This window comes from Asterias rubens, chromosome 13, assembly GCF_902459465.1.
Source record: "Asterias rubens chromosome 13, eAstRub1.3, whole genome shotgun sequence".
Lineage (NCBI taxonomy): Eukaryota > Metazoa > Echinodermata > Asteroidea > Forcipulatida > Asteriidae > Asterias > Asterias rubens.
Window position 1 is genome coordinate 7,290,053 of NC_047074.1, and position 12,246 is coordinate 7,302,298.

Genomic DNA, 12,246 nt, shown 5'->3' on the forward strand with positions numbered 1-12,246 from the left:
GTATCTCAACATATGCATAAAATAACCTTAGAAAACTTTAGCTTAATCGGTCGGCTAAGTTGCGAAATAATAATGAAAGAAAAAACAACCAGGTCACATGAAGTTGTGTGCTTTCAGATGCTTGATTTCGAGACCTCAAATTATAAATCTGAGGTCTCAAAATCAAATTCATGGAAAATTACTTCTTTCTCAAAAACTATGTCACTTCAGAGGGAGCCGTTTCTCACAATATTTTATACTATCAACCTCTCCCCATTACTCGTTACCAAATTAATAAGGTTTTATGCCAACAATTATTTTGAGTAATTACCAATAGTGTCCACTGCCTTTAAACATTTAAAAATGTGGCCTTTACAGAATATAGACAAAAAAGCATGTGGATTAGGGGAAAGGTGAAAAAAAAAAAAAAAAAAAAAAACACAAACAATTCCCGTTTTACATTTACCCAAACTATCACTTATTGTCACACTTTAGTTGCTATGTCTCAAGCTTAAGAATGCTTACTGGTAATTGAATCCCAGCAGCTTAAAGCCTTTTTTTAAGCGGCAGAACTTTTTCCACAAACACTTTACATCAGCAAAATGATAGTGACCAAGTTCTTTCGCCATGGGTAGAACAGCTAGTGGTCATCAGTTGCATTTGTTTGCATGAAAAATTCCTGTTATTTTTGTCCTCCTTCAAGGAATAATTTGTTACAAGTAACTCAAATCCTTTCAAAGCTCAATTGACTAAGTATGATCGGAAAGAGGACATTAATTACTGTTCTTATTATTCAGGTCAAGAAAGGTCCCCTTTAAATATATTATTCTCGACGTGGTATTTTCTAGATAGCATTAGTCAAGCAGTCGCTGAGGCTAAACAATCTTTTATTTTTATTTTAGAACAATTTATCCTGATTGTTATGTTCTCAAAAGCAGACACAATTTTCATTGCCACTTTTTCCACTAAGGCTCCATTTATCTTGGTTCACGTTGAACAAAAACAAAATGGTTGCCCTAAGGTAAAGGATCTGCAGTGATTAAACCGTCTGAAGGACCTACAGACTCTTTTCACCCTTGTAAAATAAAATAAAACCAACTTCATGAAAAACATGTTATGAATAAAACTAAATTAAAAAAACCTCCTAACTTCCCCGGCTGTTCTCTATTTTTATTCAGTAGTTAATAGTGGGCAACAGGGGATTTGAACCCCTCCCCCCTCCCCTAAAAACCAAAAAAACAAAAACAAAACAACAACAACAAAGTCAACAACAAACAAAAATTATTGAAGAGGATAAACTGTGAAAAAAATTGAAATCTTTTAAGATTCAGCGCAAATATTCAGCGCAAGAACATAGACAATATATAGGCATATGTTTTGTTTAGAACTGTACTAACAAATCATCACACGTAATTTGGTTACAACAAAATGTTACATGAACAGCCATGCAGATTCAAACCAAAACATTTCATAATAACAATGACAGGCTAGTCATCCTGGCTCGTATCTGAGAAGCTGAACTGTGAATTTCGGCTTCAACGTGTTTGAGGCCACAGGCATGCAAGGGCGCCTTTGGCAGCCAGCCACATCGACCCATATGTAACCACAGAGCGCAGTCTGATATCGAAAGTGTCTGATTTGTCCGAGGAGAGGAAAACAAGAAGGCCTGGTGACAAACCCTTGAGGCACAGGAGAAAACCAAAGCCGAACTCTACTAATATAATAATGGCCTTTGCTGGGAATCAAACCAAAGACACAGTAAATGGTGTTTGAAGCTTTGCATATTGTGACAAAATAAGAAGCAATGATTTTTGGGGTTGAACAAAGAATTGACTAGAGTGGGATTTGAACCAACGACCTCCGGATTAACGTGCCGGCGCTCTACCAACTGAGCTATCTAGCCCTATGTTGGCGGGCAAAATTTACCCAGTTAGTTTCCCCTGTGGTTTATATTGATAAAATAAGAAGCAACTATAAAAATAGTAAACTCGTGGGTATGCAACCATGTAATTAAGATCTCTTTAGAGGGAGTGTTGGCTCTGAAAAGAACCGGTAGGGTTTTGACGTTTGGAACAGTAAACTCTGCTCCGCTTCAAGAGAACCAGTGGTGAGACACACACAAGCCAACCATGCAATGTTGGCTACTTTGACTTGTATGTTGAAATCTCACCGATACTGACTTAAAATTACTCATGCAATACGGTACAAAACCCACAGCAGGTGGCTTCAGTTGTTGAAATCTTCCTTTTTGTAAATCATGCACTGGCTTTTTACTGCTTTGCAAAAGGATTGGATATGCAAGTAGTCTGTCCACAGAACAGGGGGACATTTTACTAAGATGTAGGCCTACTTTGTAACCTTCCTTGTCTATAATCAAAATTTAAAAAAAAGGGCCATTAAAATACTTTGGATTTTACCAAAATAATGCGGACACTGTCTAATATACAATGTCCTAATAATTTTTTTAAGCAATTTTTAAACGATTTAGAGGAGTAATGAAATAAAATTTTAGCCTTGTCAAAATTATAGTTCAATGAGGCATTTTAGGAAAACAAATAATAAAAATACAGCTTGTAACTGGTTTAAATTTCCATACAGATCAGGCAGTTTGGTTCTATCTAAACATGCTTAGCTTAGCTTAGCAACAATTAGCTTGCAATATATTCAGATTAGCAGCTTTCTATACCAATATTTTTTCACGACATAACATTTCAACCTTTTTATATACAACAAAGATTTGGGTCAGAGGGAATGGATGGGGGGGGGGGAGGGGCAGGGGATAAAGGGTCGAAGGTCCAGCAAAGATCTTTTTTCTTCTCAAGCTTTGAGCATTTTCACAGCAAAATTACACTGCAATCAATAAGGGCAATATCTCTTGGCTGCACAGGGACTTCAAAAAACCCAACACCCACCTTTAAGCTATAGGATTCAAAAAACAAAGTCAACAATACACTTCTTTCTTGTCATTCACAACAAATGAAAGAAATATGTCTTTGGTTTCTTATTGAACAAAATACACTCTGCCTATAGTGTTGCCGTCAGTCTTAATTCAGATGGAATTAAACTTTAATTCATTCAATCAGTTTCAGAAAGAACAATTTTATAAAGCTATATTTTTAAAAACTTCACACGATGCTGGGGGTACTCAACCAATTGAAACTTAGTTGTGGTACCATGAAAACAATGTTTGAATGTTCCAAAGACTTTGAGAAAATCAAGAAAAAACTTTGGACCAATACTTTCGACAGATAACGAGTCAAACCAAGAGATATCCCTAGCTCTTACAACAGCTCAGCTTGGACACAAAACTTGTAAGATTGCCGAGTGGCACAACAGGCTCAGTGTTTGTTAATTATTCCTACCTCTGACTGTAGGCATCTAGTGCAGCTGGCGTTGTAGCGTCCCATGTCGTACGGGTATGACGGACAACCCCCAACCAACTCCTGAGCCGAGAAAGACAGAGGGTTGTCGGGTGTCAATATAGGGGCAGAATGGAATACCACACAGGGCAACGTCGTTTTAGACACTGGACACTATTGGTAATTGTCAAAGACCAGTCGTCTCACTTAGTGTACCTCAACATATGCATAAGATAACAAACCTGTGAAAATTTGAGCTCAATTGGTCATCAAAGTTGCGAGACAATAATTAAAGAAAAAACACCCTTGTCACACAAAGTTGTGTGCTGTCAGATGCTTGATTTCCAGACCTCAAAATCCAATTCTAAGGTTTCGAAATCAAATTTGTGGAAACTCTGTTACTTCAGAGGGAGCCGTTTCTCACATTGTTTTATACTATCAACAGCTCCCCATTACTGGTTACCAAGTAAGGTTTTGTGCTAATAATTATTTTATAGTAATTACCAATAGTTAAAAGCAGGGAAAGGGATTTGTTTGTACAGCAAAATGCATTGCAAGATTCACAGTTTGCACATCAAAATTGACAGTTTTGCTTTAAATTAGCCTTTGTTAGTAACTAAACAAAAACAGACACAAACATATTCTGTCAACATTTTGTTGCCTAAAAACAAACACTATCAATTTAAAAGTGTTCTTCCCCAAGATTTTAACTTACATCAACACATGTTTTTTTTTTATTATCTTTTCAAACTCATAGATTTTCTTGTTGGAGGTATGTATGTTGGGTAAACCTTCTGAATGATGGCGTTTGCAATTTAGCAAAAAGTCCGCTGATCAGGTCATATTTCTTCCCTCCGCTAATTTATAGGCGGGGTTTTTCTAAATCAATGTGCTTTATCATTAAGCAAAATGTTTTTTTAGTTTTTTTAAAGTGAATTTTGCACTTAGATGAAGATTTGCATTAATGTGAAAACATTTGGAAGTAGTGGTTTGCAGTAAGGAAGGTAAACTACCATTTTTGCAGCACTTTCTGCATCCAGTTCGGGCGTTTTAAAAGTTAATTGGGTTAGTAGAAAATGTTGTAGTCAGTCAGATATCTGTTTTTATTTGATAAATTTGCTCATGTTGTCTGGTAAAGTGACTATAATTATGAAGGCCCCTCCCCCCCCCAAAAAAAAAAATAAAATAAAACACAAAACACAAGTAATGATACTGGACTCATAGCCAGCAGGTTAGAAAATACACATGGATTTTCATTGTTTTTGTGTTTACTGCGAGACACAAAACCACTGAGCAATAAATGATGAAGAAAAGCTATTTTACCCTAGCCTTGTGAAAAGCACAATATCCTCAGCAAAATTCAACATAAGCAAACAGAAGACTTTGATTTTAAATGAGTAGCAGCCAGTTTCACAAAATGTTACGCAACTGTGTAAGTCCACTTGGGCAACGCTTATCAGTTGCGTAAAGTTTCATTAAATAGGCTGCTGGTTTAATTCAACTTCTACAGTTAGACTAGTATTGTTAGGCATGCTTTGCAGGAAACAAACTTGTGGATCAACTATTAACTAAACTGATGTTTCAAATGCAGTGCTAAAAACCTAACTTTGCCTTTTGATCGGTCGAGGTGGTCTTTGAATAGCGTTTGAAACCGTTTGTTATAAAATGCAAATGGTTAGATAGATAATTATAATGATCCACAGAAACATGCCGCGAAATTGCAGGGTTATCCATTTCATTGCAGAGAAACACGGTCGGCCATTTCATGTAGAGTCAAAACTTTGACTCTATAAAATGGCCGACCGTGTTAGTGGGCAACATAAAAGGAAAACTGTGCAATTTTGAGTGATACTTGTGTGGATCATTATATTCTGCTTTTAATATATCTTTCTAAAAACCATAAACGTTTCATAACAAACGGTTTCAAACGCTTTCCAAAGACCAACTCGTCCGATCCAAGGGAACGTGTCCCTTTAATTAGCAAACCGAGTAATACTTAATTTGAACGAAGCATAAACTACACCAATAGCATTTGTGATTAAGTAGCAAAAAATTTTTAGAAGAAAGTGCAACACAAGTTTTGTTTTGAAGGTGTGGTTTGTTTGGATTAAACAAAAGATGATTAAATGGTATAATGGTAGAAAATTAAAAGACTTTGCAAAATGTTCTACCACCAGAATTTCATTTTGAGAGTAATAGAAGTTAAATTTATTGACACGAGGCTTGATTCAAGTTATTCCATATCACAGATTTCAGAGTCACAGAATATTTCATTTAAACTCACAACACAACCAGATGTTTTGGCTGTTTCTATACCATAGGGTTAGATTATTTGCAGCACAGTTTTGCATGATAGCTTTTTTTTCTCTTCAATAAATTAGCAAAGCAACAGTCCACAAGGGGTTGACAAGATGAAAACGCACGTACATTCTAGTACTTTGATTTTAACATCACAAAACAAAATCCAATTTGGGAAAGTGTCTGTTTTGATGACTTATTTGATCTAGATACTTTTATCAACTGAATTGGAAGCCCTTGGGTGGTTCAAATTTCAAGAAAAAGCAGTTTCTCAAATAAATATTCAGTACATTCACACTTTTGCATGAGCACAGCCTGGGCTAACTGTATAATGCAGTACTGAAGTGATCGGAATAAAGAGGTGATAAATGAATTCATAAAGACACTGGACACTATTGGTAATTGTCAAAGACAAGTCTTCTCACTTGGTGTATCTAAACATAGCATAAAATAACAAACCTGTCAAAATTTTGAGCTCAAATGGTCATCGAAGTTGCAAGATAATAATGAAAGAAAAAACACCCTTGTCACACAAAGTTGTGTGCTTTCCCCATGCTTGATTTCGAGACCTCAAATTCTAAACTTGAGGTCTCGAAATCAAATTTGTGGAAAATTACTTGTTTCTCGTAAACTACGTCACTTCAGAGGGAGCCGTTTCTCACAATGTTTTATACTATCAACCTCTCCCCATTACTCATTACCAAGTAAGGTTTTATGCTAATAATTATTTTGAGTAATTTCCAATAGTGTCCACTGCCTTTAAGAGAAAGTTTTAGGCAGGAGGAAATTGTCCAAAGTGCGTTCTTACCAGTGAGTTTGACAACGCTTGGTGTGACGGCAAGATAGTGGCACCAGGCTGATGTAACTGCATGCTGGCTGCAGCTGCCGCTTGCAACTGCAGCTGCTGGTTGTGAAAGTTTTGCAGCATCTTCTGGGCTGCGATGCTGTGCTTGCCGTTAATCTCGAGTTGCGTTTTGAGGTGCGGCGGCGGATGCAGGTATTTGCAGTCTTCTCTAGTGCAGCGACCCTGCGTAAGACAAGAAGGGGAACAAAAATAAGGTAACATGAAAATATTGCAACTATCCATTACTCCAATGTTAATAATGAGATTCCTTTTTCACCTGCTGAAATAAAGAAATAAGTGGCTAGGATTTCCTTACAGCGATGGATAAGACATTGGGCCTGGAATTTCACTCCCACAGGGGCGGGCCTTTTTCCTGAGGAAAAAAAGCACTTCCATCAAAAACCTTCAGCAGCAAAAAGGCATAGTCAAATTTAATACAGACCATATGTATGACATATGAGGACTTTTGGATTTGAAAATCTGAGCTACGATCTCAACAAATTCTAGATACTAGCATTAATGGGGAAACAGAGGCAACCAGTTTCAGGCATTTCTCTTCAAGTTGTGCCCAAGTACAGACAAATTTACACCCATCTCATCTGATGTTTACCTTCTACACATTGACTATATTCTGAATATCCTATGTAGCCCACTGGCTTACTAGGCCTATATACAACAAGACAATACCTTCCAGCAACAAATTAATCAACATCTACTGTACTTCAAAACCAAACAGCGATCCTACGCGTGATTTTCCTTTGAAATTCTTGGCTTCCTGCCCTCATTAAATTCCATGAGCTGAGGGAAATATGGGGAGTTATTTCTTGTACTCGGTGAGCTACATAGCGAATGGTCAATGAAGTACTACTTGATTACATATGTGGATCAGTCAAGTCTTTAAACGGCAAGGCTTGGAAATACTTGAAATTTGACAAATGTTTGGTATATCTTGAGCAGTCTGAAGATATTCAGAATGATAAAAGGATGGTGTGCACCCAAACAACTTTTAGTTTGCAACCAAGAGTTGTAATTAAGATGTTCACAATGGATGTCCAAAAATAAATGGATTCAAACTGGGAGAAACTATGTTGCTGGGGCACATCAGACTCCAGTTTTTCCGATGGTGTATTGTGGGCGACTAGAAGACTGAGTGCAGTCTCCCTGGGCAAGGAAAGTTTGCCAACATTTTGTTCTTTCCATCTACCTGAGGGAGGGTTGAAGTGGTAATATTTGTATGCAATCCATGTGTGTTCAATACATGTGTTTGCTTGAGGTGGCATACTCCCTAGGAAATATGGAAGTTCAACAAATTTTTCAAATAATATGTCTGATGGCCAGAGATAATGATAAATGTATAGTATCCTCATTAATGATGAAATGCAGCAATAAGAAATGCTTTTATTAATACAGGTGTGCTGAATTTCAATGCGGTGTAAACATATAATCGATTAAGAAATCAAAACACTGAAACTATTTTCTTGTGAAAAACAAAATCCTTAAAATTAACACCTGGAAATATATATTTGTGGGCAGTATTTTTTTAATGGAAAGTGTGGACAATGCTGTTCCTTGTATATTGGTGCCTTAATACCACACTGATGAAAAGTCAAGTCAAGATCGCAACGAAAAGACTTCCATCTCAAAAACAGTCGAGAATCATGAGCCCGTTTGAATTTCCAATGCATGTGCACCGCTGTACGAAAATCAAACTTGCAAATTACAAACACACACACCCTGCCAGACTAATTATGATGAATGTAAACGGACCAGTCCAAGAAAGGCTTGATTACTAGACTTCAATGTATAATAGTACCCTTCAAAACTGTTTATTTACAACACTCACAGTACTCAGTAAATCACTGCCCCGGTCTCACAGCGCACTGGCCAACAACATTCCCATGTTCCCAAACAATTTACGATGCGCGGTGGTACTCCATGGCGCAGGTACTTTGCGAATTAAAACTCTGGGCATGGACTCCACAGCTGAGTTACTTTCTTCTGTTGGCAATTCTCAAACCGAACTGAGGTGAATGGAACCTTCCTCGTAGTGTGTATACAGACTAAATGATTTACTAGCCATTGATTCAAAAAAGTATCGGTTATTAGAGACCGTTGATGACGAAGTACCAGTGACTCAATGAGGGTGATTCTTCATTATATCAGCTCTGATTCATGTTTTTTTAGAAGTGCAGTGACTAATCCTTTAGAGGATAACAGTGAATTCAAATATTGGCTACAAGTATTGCCTTTACACATTTGAGAGTTTTATCTAGAAGCTCTTATCGAAACAAAAGTATTTGCCTCAATACTCAAATGCCCATAAAATGTCTACAAAGTCAAATTTAACGTTGTGTATGAATTTTAATACAATTTTTGAAGCTGAAGTTCCATGACTAGTGTTTGTCTTTGTGAAAAAAAAAACTAATTCATTCAAACTTTCAGCTTTGGTTTATGAAGCCTTTTTATATGTAAAAAGTTTCAGACATTTTAAATGAATTGAAACCACAAAAATTACTTGGTTTTCATTATAAAGATATATATCCTGCTAGAATGAACAACCAGTACTCATGTGAGTTTTAAAAAGGTTTCAGTTGTTTCAAGTACTATTCGTCATTTTGTTTAAAGGAACATTACAGAATTGGTTTTGCTAACAAAACAGTTGCTGGCAGTGTAAGCACTTTATGTAATCAACCATATACATAAAACTGACAAACCTGTAGAAGTTTGAGATCGGTCGGCCATCTGGATCACGAGAGAATAGTGAAAAACCGATTACAAATTTTGCATTGCATCGATGCCAAAATAAAAAATAATAAAACGCTCACTGAGTGATAAACTCCAAACAAGAAGTTAGATTATTTATTTCTCATCAAATATGACATTTCAGACAGAAATATTTCAAGGGATGTTTTCAACTATCATTATCATTAGACCTTGTCAGTTGTATGTAAATCTGTGATATTCACGATTTTTGTATCTTACCAATTCTGTAACGTTCCTTTAAAGGCAGGTTGTTTTTTAATGTATGAATAAACATAGTCATGGTTCCTGTGATGAGATAATGCTAAAAAAAAACCGCACAAATGGAAGTAAAGATACCCTAATCTTAAAGCCATTGGACACTTTCGGTAACAGTATTTTCCAAGGGCCCACACTTCGTGTATCACAACTTATTTATAAAATAACAAACCTGTGAAAATTTTGGCTCAATCGGTCATCGGAGTCGGGAGAAAATAACGGGAAAACCCACCCTTGTTGCGCCGTGTCATGACATGTGTTTAAAATAAATCTGTAATTCTCGATATCGAAAATTGATAATTGTTTTAACGTTTTCTCAAAAAGTAAAGCATTTCATCGAATAATATTTCAAGAGAAGTCTTTCACCATTACCTTCTGTAAACCCGGTAAGTTATTTGTAAATCTGTGAACTTTTATTTTGTTTTCTGTTCCGAAAGTGTATAATGGCTTCAACTTAAGTCAAAGAGGTTTTAAGTCGAGGAATAAAGACGAAAATAGAAGTCATAAAAAATAATAACAAGTTCATCAAAATTTGAAAACAATCATGTACGAGAAAATAATCAGGTGGGAGTAGGCCTTAGTGATTGATCAATTATCTCAAGCTCCAAACTGTAACCTGAAACGAAAAGAAGCTGACACTAGTCACGAACGCCAGCACTCCTGATTCGCAGACTGACCATGCACTACACACCTACACACCTTGAAGCCTTCCTCATTAACAACACAGCTGCCAATTCCAATTTAGTTAATAAACGCTTTTTGTGTTCAGCAAAGTATCCTTTTTGCCAGGTACCTGAGGTGAGTGACCGAAGCCTCTTCACCACACTAATATCATTGGGTGCTGAGGGAAAGAGAGATGAAGATGACGGGGGGAAAAAGAAGACGAAGAGTTGGCTCAATGTTGCGTATGACGTGGCAGGAAGAAACGATCGCTCACAGCCGTCACAAAATATCGCAAATGAGAAATTGAGTCAGGAATTTGATGGGCCGTTCAATTCCAAAGGGTGGTTGCATCAACGCATTTTTTTTTTACCACCAGTTAGAGGGAAGCAAGAAACGGAGAAGACAAGACGAAAGGAACAACAAAAACCAGTAGTGGAAAAAAACATGGATAGAGAAGAAAAAACGAGAGAATGTGTCGGCCCAATTTGTACCCCGCAGGGCCTCAGCTGGCAGGCAACAATAACTAGCACTTACCACGTAGGAATTGGATACCAATGACTTAATTTGATTTCAAGTAGGTTTTAGACAGAGTATCCATGGACACCATGTTACCCACGCACATACATCGTCTTGCCCCCTCATTGTATTCACATGTCTTAAATCTATCATTTCAACATCATTTCTTCAAAGTTTTAACATGAAATTCCTCTGTTTACGCTCCAAGATTCTACTGTTCTGTTCCTTTATATTGAGGCCATTTTTCAAATGCAAGGAGCGATTACCTCCCGAGTACGAGTTGCTTGAATTCTGAACCTCATTCCCCGCGCTGTCATCCCATCCTCCAATCCCCCTGAAGGAACAAAGACATTTGCATACATATAACGATCTCGATCATTGGATACATTTCTCAGCATTTAGCACTAAGCTTTCTTTACGAAACACAATATTATGGAGTGGTAAGAGCCACGGTGCTCGTCTAGCCTCGTCTCCAGCGCCAGTTTCTCTGATCAAATTAAGCTACTGAATGGCTCGACTAGTGTTCGGTTTCAACCCCCGTGTGTTCTTAAACACACAACAAGTAATGTGACAGCCCAATTAAGCAATTAACAAAAGAGACAGAACATGTCATTTTCATTGACAGTTGATGATAAAACTACAAAAGTGTTCACCAATGATGCTCGGTTTTCTCCTTTAGGTGTTCTTCAGGATTCACCAATAAATTGATTCAAGGAATGAACAAACAACTGGCCGTATCTCGTAGATCGTTTCTCGGGTTATTCCACTATTCGGCCTCTTGAATTGTCTTTAAATGTCTGGAGGGTGAATGGACATGAGCTATCAATCTTCAGGATGTACATCAATGCCAAATATTTGGTCTTCATTGACAAGCGATTCTTACAAAATCATAACAAATCATTTTAAAACTAATGACGTCTTAGGTTGCCCCACGGATTTCAAATACAAACAAATTAAAATTTCTTTGTTGCCGCATTAACTTTCAGTATTGACAAAATATACATAATATATTGGTTGAGTATTACAGGTCTGTCAAGACTCACTGGCAAGCTTGACATACAAACTGCGACAACTGAAACGTGAAATTAAAATTGGGAAAACTATAGACATGTCTAGATTGGCTTCTATATTTTACCGCCACAAAAAAAAAAAAAAAAAAAAAAAAATCATCCACACCTTGGTATGTATCAAGAGAACGAACCCATTGTAGTGTACCATTGAGCATGCGGTAACATCATGTAAGTTAGTGGAGGACTGTCTTTTAATAGTTCCAGTACAATATGCAAACTATAGAAACTATGAAACAGCCAACACAAACAACATTCATGCATACAGGGGCACTCAAGTGAACACTTAATACTCCTACCAGCAACAATCATTCCCTCTTCATCATAACAATGCACAGCAAACATAAGCCCAACCCCTAGGTGCATCATTTCCAGTTCTGATCCCGTTTCAATAGAATCTAGTTTTATGTGCCCCAACCTCCCGGATCAACGAGCAATACATACATACCATTGATCAACTAATATGCACATTTTTCACGACCCACTTCTTTCAGAGACCCAC

The 12,246-nt window shown here is 37.1% G+C and overlaps 1 protein-coding gene across 14 annotated transcripts in view; it reads right to left on the minus strand.

Moving 5' to 3' along the window:
* The window catches only part of LOC117298772 (muscleblind-like protein 3), a 73,291-nt gene that overhangs the window by 39,913 nt on the left and 21,132 nt on the right, over window positions 1–12,246 (minus strand). For 12 of the 14 annotated variants that reach the window (XR_004519988.1, XR_004519989.1, XM_033782099.1 and 9 more), the window contains exons 2-3: window positions 6,445–6,663; window positions 3,342–3,422 (exon numbers count right to left, since the gene is read on the minus strand). Coding sequence is in view for 12 of the 14 variants with exons in the window: in XM_033782099.1 (XP_033637990.1) it covers window positions 3,342–3,422; window positions 6,445–6,663 (300 nt within the window). In the remaining 2 variants the exon portion in view is untranslated. Of the gene's footprint in view, window positions 1–3,341; window positions 3,423–6,444; window positions 6,664–8,323; window positions 8,798–12,246 lie in introns of those variants that run through there. The other 2 variants (XM_033782103.1, XM_033782096.1) reach the window with 2 other exon arrangements.